We start from the raw sequence: 22,540 nt of genomic DNA, 5'->3' as shown, positions 1-22,540 counted from the left end.
ATCATCAATGCATGGTCATACCATAATCTCAGTGGGGAGTTTGGCCAGGTGAGGTAATAAATATATTCACATATTTTAAAATGTTCATTTGAGTGAAGCCAGATAAATAAACATTAATAGCAAGATATATCTACAAGAAAACTGCTAATACTACATTGTCTGAGGTACAGTTTCACCTTTCATTTTTATTATTATTATTATTATTATTATTATTATTATTATTATTATTGCTCTTAGATGCAGTAACAGCAGTGGTAATAGTAGTAGTTAAGTCTCTCTCACACTGGATGACAGTGATTCCTGAGGCAATTCAGAAAGTCTCCCTGCATACAGGAGTATTCCATGTAACTGATCCATCAGCACTGCTGGTCTAACAGAGTTATCTCTCCTGAAATAAAATGCAATTTTTCCCCATTGAACATAAATTCACCATTCTGGATTATGAAGTATAAAAAATATGTACATACTGATAGCATTCAGGCAGTTGGCAAAAGAAAACAAATAGTGGATAAGTTTTGTTATTGAAATGTATTTAATAAATCAGTATGCAATACCAAGTACTCAGAGTGTATCATTAGGAATATATTCAGGATATGATCTAATGGGGATTTAACTAGGAGTATGAATGGTGTTTATATCAAGTGAAATGAAATATTATTTAAAAGTAAAGTGTGCAATTGTCTTTTCTGTTGGGGTCAATTACATAATATTTACCTCCTGATGCAACAGTCAATGTGTTCCAGAAAAGCTAGACAATGCTGTCTTCTTTCAATCAGCTGTGCTAATGTTTCTGGAATGAAAACCATGTTTTGTGTACAACATACTCTGGTTAAAACGTGGAATTTAAAATTTGACTGAGCATCTAACCTAATGGCTCAGTGGACTTAAAATTCATCATCCTGAATAAATGCCATTTACCTGTTGCAGATTCAGCTTCACCTGACTTCTCTGATACAAACTTCTAGGTATACATTATGTTACAATCTAGGTCTTAAAATATCAAAAAAGAAAGACAGGAAACCATCAATTTATGTAAATTTAATGAGTAATTATTTTCTGGACAATACAATATAAATATTCAAGAGACACTTATAGTATTGTGAATTCAATCCTAAATAATTCTAAATGTATTATCACAAGCCCAAAAATTTAGAATGTCCTCAATGAATTCCAACTCAAGGATGTCTATGAATGAGTTCACAATAATTCCAAAGTCAATGAGAACTTAGTAATTTCAGTAAATAATTCTTCTCAAATCACAATACAGCTGCTAAGGATTCCCACAAGCTGATCTTAAAATTGGAATGAAGTATTGATTTATCAATTCCCTATTTATACAGTTTAACTTGACCTATAATGTAACAGAATGTGAAGATTTCCAATGGAAAAACCTAGTTTAACAGTAAACTAGACTGACTTTGAACTCTTGCTATGTAAACATATTTTTTACAACTTACAATCATGTACAAAATTCAGATACATAAACATGTTGTTTACATCATGGACAATAGTTAAGCGCATAATATAACTAACAACACAATTCTATAATTATGAAAAAGTACCAAACTTGACAATTGAGAATATCATCAATTATTATTTTGAAGAAAAGGAATGCATCCAACCACCAATATTTAACACCAAGAGATACAATTAATCCATTATACAGGTCCACATCTGATTACCTTATATACTTGCTTATAAGTGGAGTCAAACTGCAAAGAACATATATGTTTTTTCATAATGTGATGGCACATCCAGGTCTATGCATTCTGTCATTAAGGTACTGGCATCACGTGACCATTGTTACTATATTGTTAACCTTTCTAACTTCATTACTGTTCTTGATACATATGCAATGTTCCTTGCAACCTCATGAGCTGCTAATCTGAGATCCTGATGTCATCAGGCATTTGTTGAAAGTGACAGCAAATGTTAATTAAGAAATAATCAATGAAATGAGATTTTAAAATGTACTACAATTTAAATAAAAGAAACAAATGAAAATTTTAAATTTCAAATTTATTTCCTTCCATACTTGCCTTAATGTCTGTGGCATTGGATCAAGAACTAGTTGTTAAAGCCACATTGTCTCTCTTTACCTTTTTATTAATACAAAAACCAAGTCAGGGATTTCCGAGAAAGTTCGAGCAAGGTAAAAATTGAATGCTCCATAATTCTCTGTTCAACGGTTTCACATGAGGATGGCACATGATGGAAAGAGTATTTAAATGTTGAGATGGACAGATCTGAGTACACTGACAATATTACTATCCCAAAGTTCAAACAGACCACCCAAGATATTCCATGCACAGGCTGGTGGTGATGTTGTTCTGACCAGCACTGGTCAGGATGAGGTAGCCAATAGGGACAATGACAAAGAAGCTCATCAATCAAATGGCTTGCACATGAGATACAGACCATGGGTCAGCTTGATATAAAGACCTATCTGGGAACTTCTTAGCCTCAGACAAAATCCAGCACTAGAATAAAGTTAGTCAGGTTTTGGACATGAATGATAATCTGTTCACAACGGTCTCTGACAAGATCATGACGACCATCGAGGTGGTTATAAAGTCCTTCAAGGATCACACAACACAAGCTACCAGGGATGATATAGATAACCAAGAACTATTCTTGTGAGATCAAAAGGGCCTGCTTGCAGAAAAGCATAGAGCATGAAGATGATGCTGGAAGTCAAAAAATAACTTGAAGTGCAACTATCCAAAATGATGGAGGAGTATTAGGTTTACCCCATTTATACCCAATATTCAATTTAGTTTAATTAACCCCCACCCCATTTGGTGCACAACTCATCAATGCTCCCATCCCAACCCCTAAACTCCTATCATTGACCCTGCAAGTAACTTTTCAAAGAATGTAATTTTTGGAGGGAAGTCTAACAAGTGGAGGACAAAAACAACTGTAACATTCTATTTCTGATCAAGTCTTCAGTTTCAGGTACAACTATACATTTATTTTGTTGCTGGCTGGCTGCAGATTCAGCATGTTCTTTTTAAGACAGATCAAAGCATAGATGAAGAAACAAAAACTAAATAAACTGTTGAAAATGACAACAATGGAAATGTGAACACTATGTCTCACTTCCCACTTTTATATTAAAGTATTTCATTTTGAACAGATCCTTAATTAAAATACAAAAGGTAGTTACCCTAATTCAAAGTATCAAAGATTGAAAACTATTTAATGCTGTTAAAAACTAAAATCACAGCAAGATAACATCATACCTGAATCACAGGAATAAAAGGGCCCAATTTTGTTGAGTCCAAATCGTATCTTGTGCAAGGTCTGTCTGCAAGGTTAGAAATAGAGTTAAAATGAACCATCATGGCATTTTTTTGTCCATCAATATGAAATGCATTCTTTACTTCAAAAAAGCATATCTCATGTACTGCTTCAACACATTTGCATAAATGTACATAGGCTATTCTGAGTGATGTACCAGTAACCTTATTTTCTTCAGTACTCTGAAATCTCCTTTTCTGTATCTATTGTATCAAAAGGAACTAAAATGTATTGTTAAAAAAGTGTTTACTTGTAAATGGGAATACCATTATCACATGTGTATTAGCTGACGATATACAGACTGGTATTGAGGATTAAAGCCATGATAATGGCAGCAAAAAGCCTTGCCATAAGTGCAAGCTCCCCACACAGTTTGGTGGATGTACATACTGTACCTTCTAGGGGATAAAAGGCCTATGTGAATGATAACCCACTCTCCTAACCTGAAAACAACACAGCCTAGGGCCACAAGATCTGTGACCCCTATATCCACTTTAAATTATTCAGCCACGCTTCAACTTATACATGTGATATGGTTTCTGCATTCAACAAATGATCCAATAATATCTTGTGGTTTGTTTACTGATTCAGTGGATGATCCCATCTACAGTAGTGGTGAATGGGCGGTAGTAAAAACGTCTCTGGTTACAAATGTTTTTTCCCATGAATTTGATGATATTAAACCAATCAGAAATTATTTATCTTTTGTTTGAGTAAATCTGAACTATTCATAAGCCAAGGTTAGTAACTGCGAGCAGTTTTACTGCTGTTTCACTCATGAAAAATAGCAAACAATGGTTGAGTTCAGAGTGATATTTGATAACTGTGCGAGTTTCTTGGGTTCAGTCTAAAACATATTGAGCAAGCTGAGAAAAGATATGTTCAACAGTTGGATATTTTAAGATTTAGACATGGACACAGAAGTTTCTGAGACATAATCATTAGAATCTGATGATGACAGCAATGATCATCTTTGGCACATCCAAACTTACGATTTTAGTGGACCAAATCCTAGATCTACAATGAACATGGATAAGGAAAAAAGAGAAACTGATTTTTTCCATTTGTTATTTCCAAAAGGCAATGTGCTTGGACATTGCAATCAAAATCAATGCATATGCACAAAATTGCATCTTGGTTCTTGGTATCGCCGAAAACAAATGTAGTATTGAACAATACCATGAGAGATAAAATCCCTTACTGGAGCTCATACTGTTATAGAGTCCTTCGTACCAGCCCAAGATATGTGTTGTTATAAGGACAAACCTTTCCATCCTTCCTGCATTGAACTGAGATTTAGCTCCACTAGATTTGAAAATCTATAAAAAAAATTTCAAATGACTGACATCAGCATAACCCACTTCAAGTAATACCTGGTCATAACAAACTGAATCACATTTGACCAATATTGGAGCATAAATACAATTGACCAAGCAAACATCAAAGTATGGGTTTGAGCTGATCCTTATAATGATTAAGTGTGTACTTTCAAATTTATACAAGAGGAATGATCACAACCCAGAATTAAAGTTTGGTAAGGGCAGTTCTTGATTTGATGGAAACTTTATTTGCTCACGTGTCAATAGGACCACAGATCTGAACTGAAGATAGTTTGCTGAAGATGTAACTGTATTCAACTTGCTTGCAGTGCATGATATTTCATTTTACTTTTAATAATGGCAGCCATATCTGATAGCCAAACAGCATCATTTGTACAAATCAGAAAAGGCATTCAAGCTAAATTACATTATGTCAAATTTGATCAAAGTCTGTTAAGTTTAGAAGTTATTATAGTTTTCTCTCATTTTAAAAATATTTTATAAGAAGTTGGCATCATTTATAAAAATATAAAAGCCTTCAAACTTAAATGCTTTCTGCAGAATTTGAGCAAAGTCTATAAACTGCCCATTTCTAGTGACTGTGACCATTTTAGATATCAACATGGGATCATTTGTAAACATTTTAAAACTCTAAACAACATAATGCTTTGTCAAATTTGGTCAGCTTCTACTGAGCAGCTTCTCCTATGATAAGACCAGGGGGGCCAGCTAGTCCTACAATGTAAGCCCTTGACCCTGATATTTATGTTTTGGGCATTGAGGTCTTTCTGCCCAAATAACAACTCTGTGTAGCCTGTTCCGATGTTGATTAACATCTGAACGATAAGTCACATTTTCAGGAATATCTCACACACCTGGCAGCCCATATCACTGCTTTTCTACCAATTAAAATTATAATATTTTAGTCAGACTTTACTAACTGATGACCTTTTCTAATAATTTCAAATTCCCCCACAAGCAAATGGACATGTTTTCAAGTTATGTTGGTCTACACCTGGCTGGAATGTGATGAAAGTCAGAAATACTGAACTCGGTTAAAAGGATGATAAGAATCTTCAATGAAATGAAGCTGTCTAACCACTTTCTTCAGTATTAATATATTTGTATTCTTTTCGTTAAAGAATTAATTTCAACTTAACCCAATTTCAGCATTCCGGCTTCCATCGCATTCCAGCCAAGTGAAATGTAGGACAACAAAACTTGAAAACAGATCCATCTGCTTGTGTGAAAATTTAAATTTATTAGCAATAAGACATCAGAGTAAGTAGAGTCTGACAAAAACTTTATGACTTTAATTTGCAGCAAAGTGTCATTACGGGCTGCCAAGTGTGCAAGATATTCCTGAAAATTTTACTTTCGTTATGATGTTAGTCGACATCAAAATGTGAGACACAGTGTCGTTATTCAGGCAGTAAGACACAGACATCTAAAACATAAATATTAGGGTAGATGGCTTACATTGCAGGCCTAGGGGGGCCAGCCTGATTAATTTGTCACAAAGTAGAGGCTGGAGATTTTTATCAGATTAGGACATCCTTAGTAAAAATTTGCAACAATGTTTTTTTAAAAATGATGTTGGTGTGGTTATAATAAGGTAAATACAATACTTAAAACTGAGAAATGGAATTGAAAATCATGGAAGCATTTCTCATGCAAATAATGACAATCCTGCCTAGGCACCCAACATGCCAAGAAATAATAACCAGTGAGTAAATATGTAAAACAAATGTCACATTTTTCAAAATAATAAGGTCTATTACAAACAATACATGCAGATGAATAATGCCCCACTTGCACTCTTTTGCTTATATTTTTTCACCACATCTTGTTTGATTCTTCTCTTGCATCTGTATATATTTATCACATCATATCTTTATATGCTTTCAAGACAACCATGTAGGCTTTATAAAACTAAATCCACTGACATAATAATATCATCTGCAAATGCATTAAACATACTTAAACAACATTAAAACTGTGTCCATTCTGTCCGAGAGAATTCGATGGGATGGGAAGCTGTGTCCAAACAAGTCTATCACTGTAGGAAGGTTAGCTGGTTTAGCATAGTCTGGTTGCTTCAACAATCTGGAACATGAAATAAAGAGTGTGATTAACACTGCAATCAATATACAATTAATTTTGATTAATTTTACCACATATGTAAAGTTGTTGAGAACACTGACTCATTAATAATCCTACATATGAAACATTATAGAAGGTACTTCATATAATGTATAAAATTTTAGTAATTCCAATGTCTATTTACCATACAGATGGAAAGGAGACTGCTGATCAATTATTGAGGATACTGCACCATAAGTGAAATCAAATTTTGCATTTGTGACATATGATGGAATGTGTTTTCAGTTCATCAATCATATGATTGAAACAAGATAGTAATAATTATAAAATACTATAGTTTGTTGTCAAACAAAAATTCTATTTACTGTTTTTAATGAATCATGAAAGAGTACTAGCATTTTAAATGGCTTGCTGTGTGCACGTTTCCAGGAACACTTAGAACAAACTATGAATCATTGGGTAAGTGCTCAATGCAAGGGTCTACACACTGCAATCTGTGTATGAACATAGTTCTCAAATGATCAATTAATAATACCTATAAAAGAAATTATTAAAAGCACAAATAACCTGTAATTAAGTTGCATGTGTAATTCCAATGCAGATGCCACAAAATCCTCTTTGCACATGTCCAGCAAGCTAAAACTGCCCTGATTATTTCAGAATGATTAAAATAAGACAATGTAATTGAAATGTTTGCATTATAAAGATGTTAGCCAAGTTAACTGATCCAAATAAAGCCAAAAAAAACCCCCAAAATCAAATTAAACTAAAAAGGACAGATTTTCTTGTTTATGCACACATAAGATCAATACATGTGATTACAAACTTCGCTCGAGAAGTTACTACATAAAATTCCTGTTCAGACCCCATGAGTTGCCAAACAGTCTGGGCACAAATGCTAAACTCTGACTCAAGCTGCAAAAATTAATAAGAGTACCATAACAGTCCTCTAGCATGGCCCTAGCAAACTATGTTTGACACAGGAGATTACCTTCAGACAACCTATGCTGTCTTGGACTAACCTTAATGTGCAGAAACTACAATTTCTTATTAGCCTTGTTAATTACTATGACCAGAAATGCTGACCTTTATACACCAAAATGCATAAGTTACTTTATTACCCTAAGTGCAAGCCATCCACAAAATTTTGTCAGAACTTATTCTAGAAAAAAAGTTATTATGCAAAATCAATTTTGTTAGACATAAAGATCCTGAATTTTGACTTTGACTCCAAAATCAACAGACCTCTTCCAAAACTTGAGTGCAATGCCTTCCACAAAATTTGGTCAATGTACATCCTCTTGAAGTAAAGTTTTTACACAAAAACCATTATTCTTCTTTCAGTCAGTGTCTTTGATTTCTTGACAATCTGACCCAGAACACTAATGCTTCTTGTTCTTACCTCATGTACAATGCAAATACAAAGATTGGTCATGGTCAGGGATGTAGTACTTAATATGTGGAAACTGTTTTTATTCTTTCATTCACAGTGACCAAGCCATCAAAAAGTATGGTCCAAGTATGTGATGCAGAACTAATATTATTGTATGATAACCATTTTTATTGTTTCAATAACACTGACCTTGATCTATGTCCTTTTGAATCCCCAGTCAATATGGTTCTTCTTCATCTCAAGAAGTAATTACAAACTATGGATAAATCAAATGATTGAGAAGAAACCATTTTTCTCCTTTTTGGCTCAATGACCATAACATTTTAGATTTTAACCCTAAATTGATAGGTTTCCTCCTTACCCCTAATGCAAGCAATCCCCAAAGTCTGTTAAGTGTTGATGCTGGAAAACTCGAGCTATAGTATTTGAACCATTATTTTTCATATGAACTAAAGTCGATAGTATTTTTCCTTACCCCAAAGCTTAAGTCATGCATATAGTTTGGTAACTGTAGATTCTGGTGATATTTTGACCTTGACAAGGTTCTTCTAACCCCAAATGCAAATCATCCACAGAATCTTATAGATGGCAGAAAATTTGAGTTATTGTCTTAATGCATGGTTTCAATAATAACGTAATGCTTAATGCAAATTAAGTTTAACAACCATTCATGATAAGCTGAAAACCACAAATGTGTTAACAGTGGCCTTCATGAAAAACATGTCCTGACATGTGTTACGGGACCACTATTGGTGTGAATTGTATTGTGACAAGCACTTTAAGGGTAAATGGTTAAATAAAAATTGTAGCATAATAAGCAAATTAAATTCTTTTTCATTTAAGCAACTTTTTACAAATTTGTTTGAATTCTTGCACATCACTGCCCTCCAAATGCAACAATTCATAAAAAATTTGTGTGGTTCATTCCCTGGCAGCATTACTGATATGCTGACCTAAAAACTCCTCTGAATTACATGATTCAATTGTTGCCCAAAGTGCAATCCATCTACAATTTTGTCAAGGAACTTAGTCAAGAACAAATGTTATTCTGCAAAACCACAGTAGCCCTTTGACCTTTTATCCCTAATGTCAATAGGTCTCGTCCATACCTTAAGATCAAGCCCTCTGCAAACATTGGTCAAGTTACATGGTCTAGAACAAAAGCTATCATGCAAAAAGCGTTTTTATTTCTCCATAATTCCACTGTGGGTGAATTCTTTTAAACTGCTGCACAGTTGTAAAACAATATTACATCTTCTTGTTCCTTTTATTTCTTCATTTTGATGATAACTATTTTTTAATATTATTAGCAGGGTTATTATTTATTTTCTTTTTCTTTCTCTGCACATGATCAACCAAAATATCACCTATGATACCTGAATCAGTAACTAATGCAATGCCCTAATCGTCATCATCAGCAATTTCAAATGAATAGTTTATGAGGATTCTAAATACATTTTAGTTGCATTCATATAAAATCGGTCATTACCTCCTTCAATTAGTTCAGAATTAAGCCTGAAAAAGTCATGATCTGCTCACCTAGAACTGTACCTAATCACAAGATACTCCTGATCAATAGGAAAGATAACCCAACTAATAAAAATCAACCATGTTGACAACATAATTTTCTTAAGTATTGGGACACAGTGCACAACCTTATATAAACAATATAAAAAGTTATTTTAGCTACCTTTTTCGATTTATTGATAATGTTTTTAATTTTTACTATGCTAAAAGATTCAAGAGCACAACAAGCAAGCCACACACACCCTCCGAGAGGTATATGCATAGTTATTGCTATTCTAAGTGGCATAAAAAATAATATGGGCATAAAAAGTGTATCTACATATTACATGCCAAAATTTCAGCATGTATGATGTGATTTGGATTTTTAAAGTAGCTTTAACAATATTTCAGTCATATCAATATGATGTCTGCAATGTGGCAATTTATAGTGATGTCTAGCACAGGGGCATCATGCCACAGACACAGCATGTATGAAAAAGACACATTTATTTAGCTACTAACCTGGTTCTGCACCTGGTCAAAATTCTTGACACAAAGGGCAAATACCATATGGATTAGAACCAGAATACAAACACAAAAAAGACTGAAAAATTATTTATATTCAGCATTCTCTTTAACTAGTCTATATGTTTAACTTCCACGGAATGAGCATGATCTGGAATTTTCAGTGAGTACAATCACATGCTCAGCATGCTGTATTACATTACTCTCATATTCTTCTTTTAATGTTTGTAAAGCAGTGTTGATTGGTTCTTTCCTTCTGATCTGATTTTTTAAATAAAGTTTGCAAAGATCCATTCTGTTCCACCATTTTCTGTCATGTAACATCCACAACTTGCACTGTAAAGCATTTTGCTTAACACGTGGCACCATTTTCTTTAAAGTAATAGACTGGTCCACTAACTAACTAGCTTACATTAAAATGTAACGAATCTGTGAAGCAAAATTAAAATTTGAAGAAGTCCATCTGTTTTCTTGGAAATGGGTCATATATAGTAACTATAAATAGCAAATAAGGAAAGTATTCTTATACTCTTCCTACACAGCAGTCATCTTTTTACAAATATTCTCAAATTTACATGAATGGAATTTAAGAGGTGATAAGAAAATGACAAAAAACAACTTTGCATTGCTTTATTTTTATTTTTATTGTACCAAAAAAGTATCATCCATATACAGCCAAGCATAAAACATAATTTGGTGAAAAAAGCGTAAAGATTATGCCAAAAGTGTAATGGTTAGCATGTATGGCACAGCCTGGAAAAATCACTGAAGAAACTAACCTACATAAAATATACTGATGTAGCCACTTAAAGCCCCAATGCTCCTGTTACATGTAAAAAGTCATATACCAAATAATAATGAATTTTGAAATATATTGATCCTAAACATCTTCTGATTCCATTAAAACCAGATAGTATTGAAGTTTCATCCCATTTTGAGCCATATAATTTCTCCTGCAAGCCGAGATACCCAGCCATTTTTCAGATGTGTACAAATTAATCTGATGACATCAAGAAGCAAACACAATGCTATGTAAGACTAGTCTTCAGCCCATGTTCAACCTTCAATGCATATTACAGAACCCAGCTGATGACTAAAATTCAATGTAGTCTTATTTTTATCTAATGCATGCTTTTTCTTCTCAGATCCGCTTAAAAATGCTTGCCTCTCTTCATTCCCTCTCAAATCAATTTGTGTGCCATGTGTGAATGTTATTATGTGACTAATGGAATTTATTAAGTGTATCACTACTTTTGGAGAATTCTGGAAAAAGATCAGAATTATGAGCAACTTCATTGGCTGCATTAAGAAGTGCCACCTCTTAATTCTAAACTGAATATCTGAATGTTGTTTAAACAGTTTATGTCAGATTACTTTTTAACTAAATATTTCCTTCCTTCCAAACTTTAGTCAAAGTGAAAGAATGGTAAAATTTATGATAAAAAGTGGTAGTGGGGCTTAAGTATGCTGGCAAGTTAAAGATGATCACACATTATGCCATATACCTGCATAAAGATCCTTATAAATACAATAAATCCCAGTTTTAATTATGGACCTGTACTGTTTTAAAATTGATCTTTTCTTTAATTTGAGAACCATGTTGTCCTGTCAAAGGTACAGCTGTAGCAATAGATTTAAAATAAACAAAATGTATAATACCTGTGCAATTTTGTTTCATAACTATTGTCATTTTCTTCTCTTTGGCCTTGTCTTCCCAATGCAGTATCCCTCCAACAGTTAAAATAAGCTGGATTATCCTGGACCTCAAGCACTGTCTCTGAAAAAGAAAAATGATGGACTATAATACACACTTGGCAATGCATTTAGAATCTACATTACTTATATATTGTGAATGGTCTCTTTGAATAAAGAAATATTTGATTTAAGATACTGGTTACAGAGAAAAATAACTAGAAGAGGTGTAGCTATTTATCAATATTTGCGGGTATCTCACTATTTTTGTAATTTTTCACTGCATCAGTATCTTTACTATAGCCAGAATGCCTCAATACATACTGCATCACAAGTGTGACAATTCATCAACAGGACCTGGAGGCAATGCATCATAATATACATGAATTAATCAAGAAATGAAAGAAAAGTGAAGAGTTTGGGAAACAGTCTGTTTACTGCTGATACTGATAAAGTCACTTCAACTATGTTATGCTGTGACTGTAAAAAAAAACCTGATGGACAGAGAAAGATATCTAAAATATATACATGCCAGCTAGGATGACACTTTCTACTCAAGTTTGGTAGCTGAAAGAAGATTTAAGCAGTTCAATGTTTCAACATTGCATATTCAATGATCCCATTATAAACATTGTGAAAAAGAGTTTTATTTTTTTAAATATCTATTTAGGGTGCCTTAATATTTTCAGGCTTTTTTATTACAATTTCTAAGGTCAAAATGAAATTTTAGGATTTTCGGGTTTTTTTAGGTCTATTTCTAACCCTGTGTATATTTATGGTAAAGACAGATAACTACCACATCGGGAAATAATTATGTTAACAGCCACTGATGCATTATTAATCCTTTTATAACAGCTTGCTAATTCGGGAGGGGAAACAATATTTATCCCATGGTACATATTTACTGGGATGTTTGAGTTTATTTTGGCACACAGGTGGAATTTTTGGAAGTAACTAGGTTGTCCACAGTTAAAAACCGAGGCATCCCATGGAGAAATTCAGGCATACAATATGGAATCTCTGTTGTTGAATACAAAAATAAAATCTTCTGATCCCATCTTGCTTTATATCATAATGACAGGCTCCCATCATGACATATTTGGGGTTCCAGAAGAAAATAATTACAGAGCATTCATTGTAAAGTCAGTGCCCCCAAAACCAATAAGCTGCATTAGGTCTGCTATAGCTTATGTCAAATCTGAATCAAAACTATGACTTCTCTCTCTCCTCCTCCCTCTATCTATCTGATGACAACCACTCTCTATTTCCTATAATGATCTCTTTGTCATTCTCTGATTATCTCTCTCACACAAGCACACGATGGTATTCTCAATCTACTGTCTTTCTGATGAACTGGCTAACAATCTCTTCCTCTCTCTGACAATAGATTCCTTTCTTTCTTTCCTTCTTTCATATTTGACAATCACATACAAATAAATTATTCTGATGTTACAAAAAGTGATTTAGAACAATAAAAATGACACATATAACTAAGAGGAATAGACAAAATGAGCAGTACTCTGCTTACAGAAAATTTCCCAATTTTATTACCTGCACAACACAACTTTGACCATCTAAAATATTTTTTGTCATGTCAAAGTCAGTGAAGTAGTGGTAATGCAAACCTACCCATCTTACTCTTAAACATGCATTTTTGTGTTGTGTCAACTGTCCATTAAACAACTGCATGTATAATAGTATCTACTGTGGGTGTAGAGTCATTACCTCTCTAGGGAAGATTTGGATTTGAGTGTGTACCCACGGCATGCTCCCCTTTGCTATATTCCTAGTATGTATAAGCCACTGATTCACAGAGTTTGTTCTAATTGTGCTAGCATAACTTTTTGACAAAACGTTTGAGTGCAAATGGCTAAAAAGTTGGTAAAGCACCTGAAATACCATTGTAATGGCCTGAACATCTAATCACATGACTACAAACACATACAAAATACAACTGCCAAATTTCATTGTTCATTGCTATGTGGATTTTGTGATATCTTGTTAACAACTTTCACAAGATGGATTTACCTTTGTATGAACAGATATGAACAAACCTTGATGGTCTCATTGCAAGCAGTGGATGCATAAAAATTGAACATCATCACTCGAGTGGTGTAAAAAGTAGTCAATGTGACCTGCTTTTGTCACTTAAGAGTTGTACCCTTTAAAAGGAATATTCTGATAAAATTTCAGGACTGTACATATGTCAGTGTCAGAGAAACCGAGCTAAATGCAAAATACTTAACACTGTGGCCTGTGATGCAACAAACTGCATGAAAAAGAGATCCCGATGTCTTGCCTATGCATCCTTGGCATGACAATATAATTACTGGATAGCATGCCTCCTCATAATGCGTCATCTCAGCTTACCTTGGAGACAAATCCTTTTTGCTGCAGAAGGTCCTGTGTCCTCCTGCTCCTTTTCCAGTGGAGGATTTAGTGGTGATAATGGAGGAGTCATGGAACAGCTGTCTCCAGACATGACACCTTGTACTCCTGTAAGACTCTGTCTGCATCAGGAAAACAATTGCTTAAATTTCTGAGAGAGAGAGAGAGAGAGAGAGTGAGTGAGATGCATTTTCACTAAACCATCTGATAGCATTTAACAGGCTACAATTCTACTCAAAGAAGCACAGACTAAGTCCCATACAAGAAGGAAATGAAACAGTTTTCCAGTCATGAAACTCACTATTCATTTACTATATTATTTTATCTACTGAATATTTTAAAGTCACTTGGTAACTTCTACTCACAACTGATGCATAATTTCCTTTAAACATAACAACCCAAGAAAAGTTTGTTTTAAAGCTGTACTGATGTCACTTTTTGCCGATTATGCCGATACCGTGTATAGCCGATTATTAAAATTGCCAATACAGATTATTTGAAGAAACTTCGTGTTCGTCAGTTAGTGAAAGCACTAGCATTTGATTGAGAAGTAAACCATGCCCTATTTTTGTCTATAACTAACAATGCCTAAAATGGGTGCGGATTTAAATGTGGTCTTAAGCTACCATACATGTAATAACTATTTCCCACATTTTATATCCCACCTTTTTTCTTACTGTTAAACTCATATATGCAAATAAAACTCTTTACTAAAAAACATTTATTCCAAATTAAATTTTGGAGGCACATATGCTCTGTATTATGTTTCTTCGTTCCTTCTTTAATTTAATGATGGTAATCAATGCTTATATATACGGTACAGTAATGCCAGGTCAAGTTGACTTGTGTAAGTTTCATTGGTGGGAATGAAGATCATAGATTGCTTGTTGAGAAAAAATCTACAGCATTCAGTGATCATTCCTGGAATTTTGGAAGCACTTCACTAACAAGCAAAGCATGTAAAGCGCGGCAAAAATAAATTTCTGAACTCCTAGTTGATGGAGATGTACTTTGTGAAGCTAGCCATAAAGGGAGGGGGCATTTAATTCCTGAATGCGTGAAATCGATGGTCGCATTATACGTCACTTATCTTACATTGCAAAGTTCCATCATAGGGTTTTAGTATTAAAATGTCATTATCTAAATAAAGTTTCTTACAAAACTATTATTTGAAAAATAATATACATAATATAGATTTGCTTAATACCTGATATTTCTATTAAAAAAAGAGAGAGTGTAGAAAAGTAGATATTTTACATTTGATAATGCATTTATTTCAGGTGACAACAGTTAGACCTATGCACTAACGGTGATGCGCAATGCAAAGACCATGGAAGTAGTGCAAAACAGTCATGTAATGATTTATTTTGTAATATTATGGCTGCATTGCTTGTTGTCAATAAAGTAATAACTATCCCATCTTTTTCAATTTTAATTGCCAATTACATTAATAGTCTTGGAAAAATATTCACTACTTATTCTGGTGACATATTTTGAAAATTAGCAACAAAAAATATTGAGATAGGCATTTTTTTTGGCGACAACTTTTTAAAAGCCAGAACCATCCCTGTATTGTGTATGCTGGAAGTTCAACGGTCACATGAGGCCTCATTTGGCTGGTTGGCTGCTGTGATTGGGATGAGTGCATGCCTGGTATTGATAATTTGTTGTGAGCAGGCAATCAACGGTAGTTTACAACAAGCGTGTCAAAAAGTATTTACTTTTTAAGAATATACTGTCTTTCAATTAACCCCCAAATCAAATGTTTATTCCTTAATTTCCACTATTTAATTCTGATTTAAAATTCAAGCCATGTCAAGATGAATGTTATGATTAAATTATATTTTGGAAATTTATTTACATCGGCACAAATTATTTCTGCTGATACCGATTATACCGATTGTTCCAATAATTGGCCCGATTATGAATATGACCAATTAATCAGTACAGCTTTAATTTGTTTTGTTTCTTACTAAATTATATCCTTTACAATGGAAGAGCTCTCACTCTTAATCATGGACCGCTAGTCAAACCTGCAAAGTTGGTCAAGTATCAAAATCATAAAAAGTATCAAAACTTCTTTTCTTTCTTTACTACCAAAATTCGTATCTGGAACTCTTTCATAATACATGTGTAAAGGAACAGGCAGACTAAATCCTGCAGCTAGTCTTAACTGGCATTTTTTTTTTTTTGGTGACGACTTTTTAAAAGCCAGAACCATCCCTGTATTGTGTATGCTGGAAGTTCAACAGCCATATGAGGCCTCATTTGGCTGGTTGGCTGCTGTGATTGGGATGAGTGCATGCCTGGTATTGATAATTTGTTGTGAGCAGACAATCAACGGTAGTTTACAACAAGCGTGTCAAAAAGTATTTACTTTTTAAGAATATACTGTCTTTCAATTAACCCCAAAATCAAATGCTTATTCCTTAATTTCCACTATTTAATTCTGATTTAAAATTCAAGCCATGTCAAGATGAATGTTATGATTAAATTATATTTTGGAAATTTATTTACATCGGCACAAATTATTTCTGCTGATACCGATTATACTGATTGTTCCAATAATTGGCCCGATTATGAATATGACCAATTAATCAGTACAGCTTTAATTTGTTTTGTTTCTTACTAAATTATATCCTTTACAATGGAAGAGCTCTCACTCTTAATCATGGACCGCTAGTCAAACCTGCAAAGTTGGTCAAGTATCAAAACTTCTTTTCTTTCTTTACTACCAAAATTCGTATCTGGAACTCTTTCATAATACATGTGTAAAGGAACAGGCAGACTAAATCCTGCAGCTAGTCTTAACTGGCATTTATTATATGCATTCAAAAAACATTAAACATATTTTCTGAACTTACCAATAAGTACAGATGAAGAAGTACATCATAAGGGGCATGGAGTGATTTTAATAGTCCAACACAGTCCTACAAATGTTATATGCTTCTGAAATGGTGATTTGAGCTCTTTCTTCTGTATGGAACAATTAATATCTGAAAAGATAGTAAAAGTTCTTTGATTTCAGTGCTGTTCTGCTGATGTCTAGCCAAAAGTAATTGAGGATATGCAATATGAATACAGAGGTAAAAGTCTTTTAATTATAGCAGCATTGATCAAACTGGATTTTTCAATTTGAGGGTCAGATGATCCAATTATCAGAGCTGTGAATGGGTACCTGGGTAACCAGGTACCCACCTACTGATGTGTGTGTGTGATTTGAAGTTTTAATGTAGCTTTAACAATTTTCCAGTCATATTGCTATGATGTCTGCACCATGGCAGTTTATAGTGATGTCTAGCACTGGGGCATCATGCCACAGACATGTAACATGATGTCCCACCCAGTCACATTATAATGACACCAGGTGGACCAGTTCTAACACTAACCTCTTAATGCTGAATGCTTAAGTGATTGAGAAGCTAGTAAAATTTTCATAAGTTTTTGGTATGACTTGGCTGGGTTCAAATGCTTAACCTACCGCATCCAATGCAGACGTTATAAACACTTAGTCCACCAGAGCGGTTCCCACCCATTGATTATAACCTGGGTAATAAAATGAGCCATCAGACACCTCTTAACCATATATAGTTTTCTACCATTGCAAGTGGCCCCATAAGCCTCTGGCTTGTAAAGGTAGTGCTCATTTTGTTTTCAAGTTGATAATCCTTTCGATTGCGCCATGAATATAATATATATATTTGATCGGCCCTGTCCAGTTGTCACGTTTTGAAGACTGCCCTCATGTACTGATGTACACAGCTTACCTGGGGTAGAGAATGTCATTGTGACACTGGCAACTGACCTTTGTTGCACAAGACTGCAGCTTGAATTGACACTGGAGGGAACAAAGTGGCTGCTATCCTCAAAGAGACGAAGTACTGGTAGAATCAGAAGAGGTTGTTTATTCACACCCAAACCACGGTCTAGCCATGGGAGGAAGAAATTCTACATATGTGTGAGAAACTAGGCAGACTACAGTTCAAAGAGACCCCAGTATCAAATCAAGGATGAGCCAGGGAAATATGGATGGTGCAACTATCTAAGGCAAACCCTTATTCCACAGGTCATTTTACGATCACTTCAGTACTCTCCGGGATTTTTCTAGTAAGTTAGGGAGTGAATTCTAATAGGCATACTATGAATGCCCAACATTCATAAAAGATAGAGCAGGAATTCAGACTTGAAAAGCTTCTTAAAGGTAAAAATTCTTCACCTGACTTTGCTGAACAGTACTAACTGAGAGTTATAAGTTTACATGTAATATATAGAAATTGATTACTAGAATTATGTTGGTATGTAGAAGTTACCTTTATCAGAATTAATCTCACCTACGTATTTGAGTTATTTACCTATTGTAATGTTCTGTAGAGAAATTAGTAGTATAAAAGGTTCAATTACATAGCCTGTGATCTGAATTGTGTAAATTGCTTCTGTGTGCATCATACTGAACCATTGCATTTATTCAAGAGTTATGTTAGAACTGTTTTAATTTTGAATTTGATTACATAGTTGTGAACTATACAGAGTTAGGCATGCTGGCTTTGTGGACATAACGTGAAGTATCTGCATATTTGTATTTGAACATTCTGTGTACCTCTTATGATTTGTAAGGTATGGAATGCATCTGATTGTTGTGATATTGGTAGTTACTATATCAAGAATTAAAAATGTGTACTCATGTCACGAAGTTGTTGATGTATGTATCATGAGTCGTTAATACTGTTGTTGTATTATTACCCTTATTTTATCATACAAGTGTGTATGGAATATTTTGATGTGAGTGTATGTGACCTAATGATTTTAATCGCCTTTATGCTGATGAAAGGTTGTGTAAGAGTGTGAGATTGTCTAGGTCAAAAGGGAGACTAGACTATATGTGCCTTATTATTCACAGAGAAGCTTTCGATGCTGTTTGGAGTTGTTCGCGTAGGACCAAATGCCACCCAAAGGTGACGATGTACTAGTCACATAGAAAGAAGTTTTTATAGAGGTCATGGGACCGGACAGAATAATGAAGGCAGAAGTCTGAAGGCAAATGAGAGAATGGAAGGGGAGAAGTGGAAGGGCGAAGGATGTAGTCGAGGGATGGAAGGGGTACTGGAGTGCCAGTCAAGGAAAAGGAAATAATACAGATGAGTAAAGTAGAAGGGACAGATGAAAACACTCTCAGGTTGCATGTCAGATGATGAAATTGGCAGATTAAATAGCTCGACCAAGTGGAGAAAATGGGAAAATTTACTTGTATTGTTTGATTATTTAGATGTTATTAAAGTTTTATTCCTCACATTTTATTTTCTGCATATTATCCACCTAGACCATCGGCACTGCTGATTGGGGGCTTGGAGCTACATATCCATCTATTTTAAAAAGTTGTACGCCTTCCTATGATATTAGCAAAAACACCATAGGAGACAATATTACACCAGAAAATGTTTTTCCTTAATCTCTTAGCTTGTTTTCACACGAGACAATTCTTTGAGCTATGAGAGATAATTAGCCAGCAGTAGGCAAGAGAGAGTGGTTATCTGATTTTGCTACACAACTGACGTGTGTTCAGTTGCAAAGTTTAATAAATTTCACAAGCTCTTTGATCATACTGTTACTTAAAGAACCTAAGCTCAGTCTCTACATAAGCAACCACATATGACAGTGAGGCCAACGAAAAGGGAGTCTGACAAAATTTACAATGACTAGACCATGACGATTTACTAAACAATTTCAAAACTTTATCAGACAATGAAGATCAAGTCTTGGACTTTGTACCAGACGACATTAGGTAGTGACATTTATAGGATACTGTAAATTAAACAAAAATGTGGACTGAAATTTCATGATTGATTTTGTAATACACATGGAATTAACATATTGGATATTGTGAATCAGATCATTCTGAACAGTGAACAACTTTTATACCACTACATAATTCATCAATTTATCATGGGTTACTATGCTAAAAATAAAAAAGATTAATTAGTTAAAATGAGAAAGTTCCTGAGATAGACCTAGACCAAAATATTGTTTTCCGCCTTTAAAATGTTTTTATATTTATATTGACATGACTTGTGGTCACCATCAGTGATGTCAGAAAAAGAAGGAAAAACAGGGTGGAGAACAGCTTGTTTGGTCTAAGACAGAATGAACCAATTAATAAGCCAAGCATACTAGTGTAATGATGATGGGTAATTGGTATTAATGTATTCAAAACAAATATATATAAATTCACCCCACTGCAAATTTGTCCCCATTTTCTACAAGATCGTCACCATTTCGAAATTGCAACACGTCACAAGATCAACCCATTTCAAAATCAAACCATGTCAAAAATGCAACGATTTAAAAAAAATACATTCACTACAAAGATTTTTAACTTTTTTTCAAAATATTAATATATTAAATTTTATTTTTATTTTTACATGGTATTGATTTTGTTTCAGCCTCTTAAAAAATATCGGGTGATGTGTCTTACGTTGTAGGATTACCTGGATATGACTAACATAAGATTTTGGATTACCTGCTCATTCTTGACCCTATGAACGTATTTATTCTTTCATTTAACTTTTCACTGACTTTCGGAGAAAAAGACCCACGCACTCACGCTTTACTAGCACCATCTGGTTACTTGTTTATACCTGGTATGGATAGAAAATGGAAAGAATTATTTTGCTTCTAGACTCAAAACACCCGCCTTTGGCATTCCCGGGATCACCATACTGCTTCCGTTTTACGATGTCAACGTGCATTCATCCCCTGTAAACATAATCCCACTCCAAAACGCACACGCCGAAACATACACACACAAACACACACTCTCTCTCTCTCTCTCTCTCTCCATCGATCGAATCAGGAATTTCAGTAAATGTTGTCTTGCATATCTAATATATACTATTTGCATTATGTTTTTTCTTATTCTAAAGAAAAAAAGAATTTCATTTGGAAGCTAACTACCTAATTAATTGTGGCTACTGGATGACAGCCTGAATTTATATACGAAGCCAAAATAAAAACAACTGGACCTTAGTGACTGACATTTTGAAATATGAATATGAGTGATCGTCCTACAACTATGTAACCAGAGAAAGTATACGGTTTATGGTTGTCTTTAATAACATGGACGAAGTGTAATGGAAGCTATCTTCGAAATTGTATCAGCACAGACGATAAGCCAAAAGAAACTGTGGATGATACTTTGAAGCAAAACAAAGGTAACAACGCTTAATAAGACTCGCTTTTTTCTTTTCAATACAAAGTACTGGCGTAAATGCAGGAGCGTACTAACGCGAGGGGAGGGGATGGGGCGGTTGCCCCTGGTGTTAGAGATCGGGGGGAGGGGTACCAAAACCAAGGGCGCCAGAGGTCTTGGGGCGCCAAAACTCCATTGGGCCTTCATCATCGCCATTGCACCATTTGCCCTTAGTACGCCACTGCGTAACCGTATAGTAAATTGTTGTCATACCACAGGTCTTCAAAATCATCTGCAAGTACGTGTATGTCGTGTGTTTCTGCCTCGATATCAGATATTGTATAACCTTTAGAAAAAATATTTTGGCATCCATCGATTTTAAACTTCTCCATTGAAACATTTTATCTATTCAGTATGGAAAGGAATATTTAAAGAGGAGCAGTGTATTGAACGCTCAAGTGTGTGTGTGTGTGTGTGTGTGCATTTTTGTCAGCAGATTTAATAAAATAAGACATTAATTGAAAAATTCAATTCAGTGTAGAGTATTGTCAGAAATGTAATTTCTTTCAAGTGTTTCGTGAATCCTTCTGCGACACATAAATTATGTGGTTTGTATTTTTTTTTAAATACTTATTTTGTTGATATTTTTTTACTTTTTCATTTTTGTTGCTCCTTTTATAATATTCTAATTGTTTATGCTGATACTTTTTTCTTCTTGTGTGGGGGCTATGACAAACTCTACATTGTGACTGTTACTTATAGGTAACAAGCTGATTTGGACGAGACTTATTCGGACCAAATTATCATATACCTATATATTCACCTTTGTGCAAAGCTGAAATAGTTTATTTTTATCGAGAAAAAACACAATTACTAACACTGACACAACATCTTGAAATCAGGGCTCATGCAGCAAAGTTGGGTTTATACATTTTGGCTGAGTATATTCATGCTTCTGTTAGTTTTATTTAGAATTAATCTTTATCATGTACATTGGACTATATACTATTAGTGCTAAATGACACACAAATACTTCAAGACGAATGTGGGATATTGGAAAATGTATGATTTAACTGAATACGTCATACGCCTATATTTCGATTATCATGTGGGCCACGTTAAAATGAA

General features: G+C 34.3%; 1 protein-coding gene across 3 annotated transcripts in view; it reads right to left on the bottom strand.

The window, feature by feature from the left end:
- The window catches only part of LOC149805383 (protein MMS22-like), a 121,020-nt gene extending 100,087 nt beyond the window's left edge, over positions 1 to 20,933 (bottom strand). For 2 of the 3 annotated variants that reach the window (XM_089949877.1, XM_089949883.1), the window contains exons 1-8: positions 20,862 to 20,933; positions 17,094 to 17,225; positions 14,212 to 14,380; positions 11,809 to 11,926; positions 6,603 to 6,728; positions 3,246 to 3,310; positions 715 to 790; positions 283 to 388 (exon numbers count right to left, since the gene is read on the bottom strand). In XM_089949877.1, coding sequence (XP_089806003.1) covers positions 283 to 388; positions 715 to 790; positions 3,246 to 3,310; positions 6,603 to 6,728; positions 11,809 to 11,926; positions 14,212 to 14,323 — 603 coding nt within the window. In that variant the 5' untranslated portion in view covers positions 14,324 to 14,380; positions 17,094 to 17,225; positions 20,862 to 20,933. The remainder of the gene's footprint in view (positions 1 to 282; positions 389 to 714; positions 791 to 3,245; positions 3,311 to 6,602; positions 6,729 to 11,808; positions 11,927 to 14,211; positions 14,381 to 17,093; positions 17,226 to 20,861) is intronic. The other variant, XM_089949881.1, reaches the window with a different exon arrangement.
- Between the last annotated feature and the right edge of the window lie 1,607 nt (positions 20,934 to 22,540).

The sequence above is a fragment of the Sinohyriopsis cumingii genome, chromosome 2 (genome assembly GCF_028554795.1).
Source record: "Sinohyriopsis cumingii isolate HCF-2022 chromosome 2, ASM2855479v2, whole genome shotgun sequence".
NCBI classification, from domain to species: Eukaryota; Metazoa; Mollusca; class Bivalvia; order Unionida; family Unionidae; genus Sinohyriopsis; species Sinohyriopsis cumingii.
This window is presented reverse-complemented; position numbering and strand designations above follow the sequence as displayed.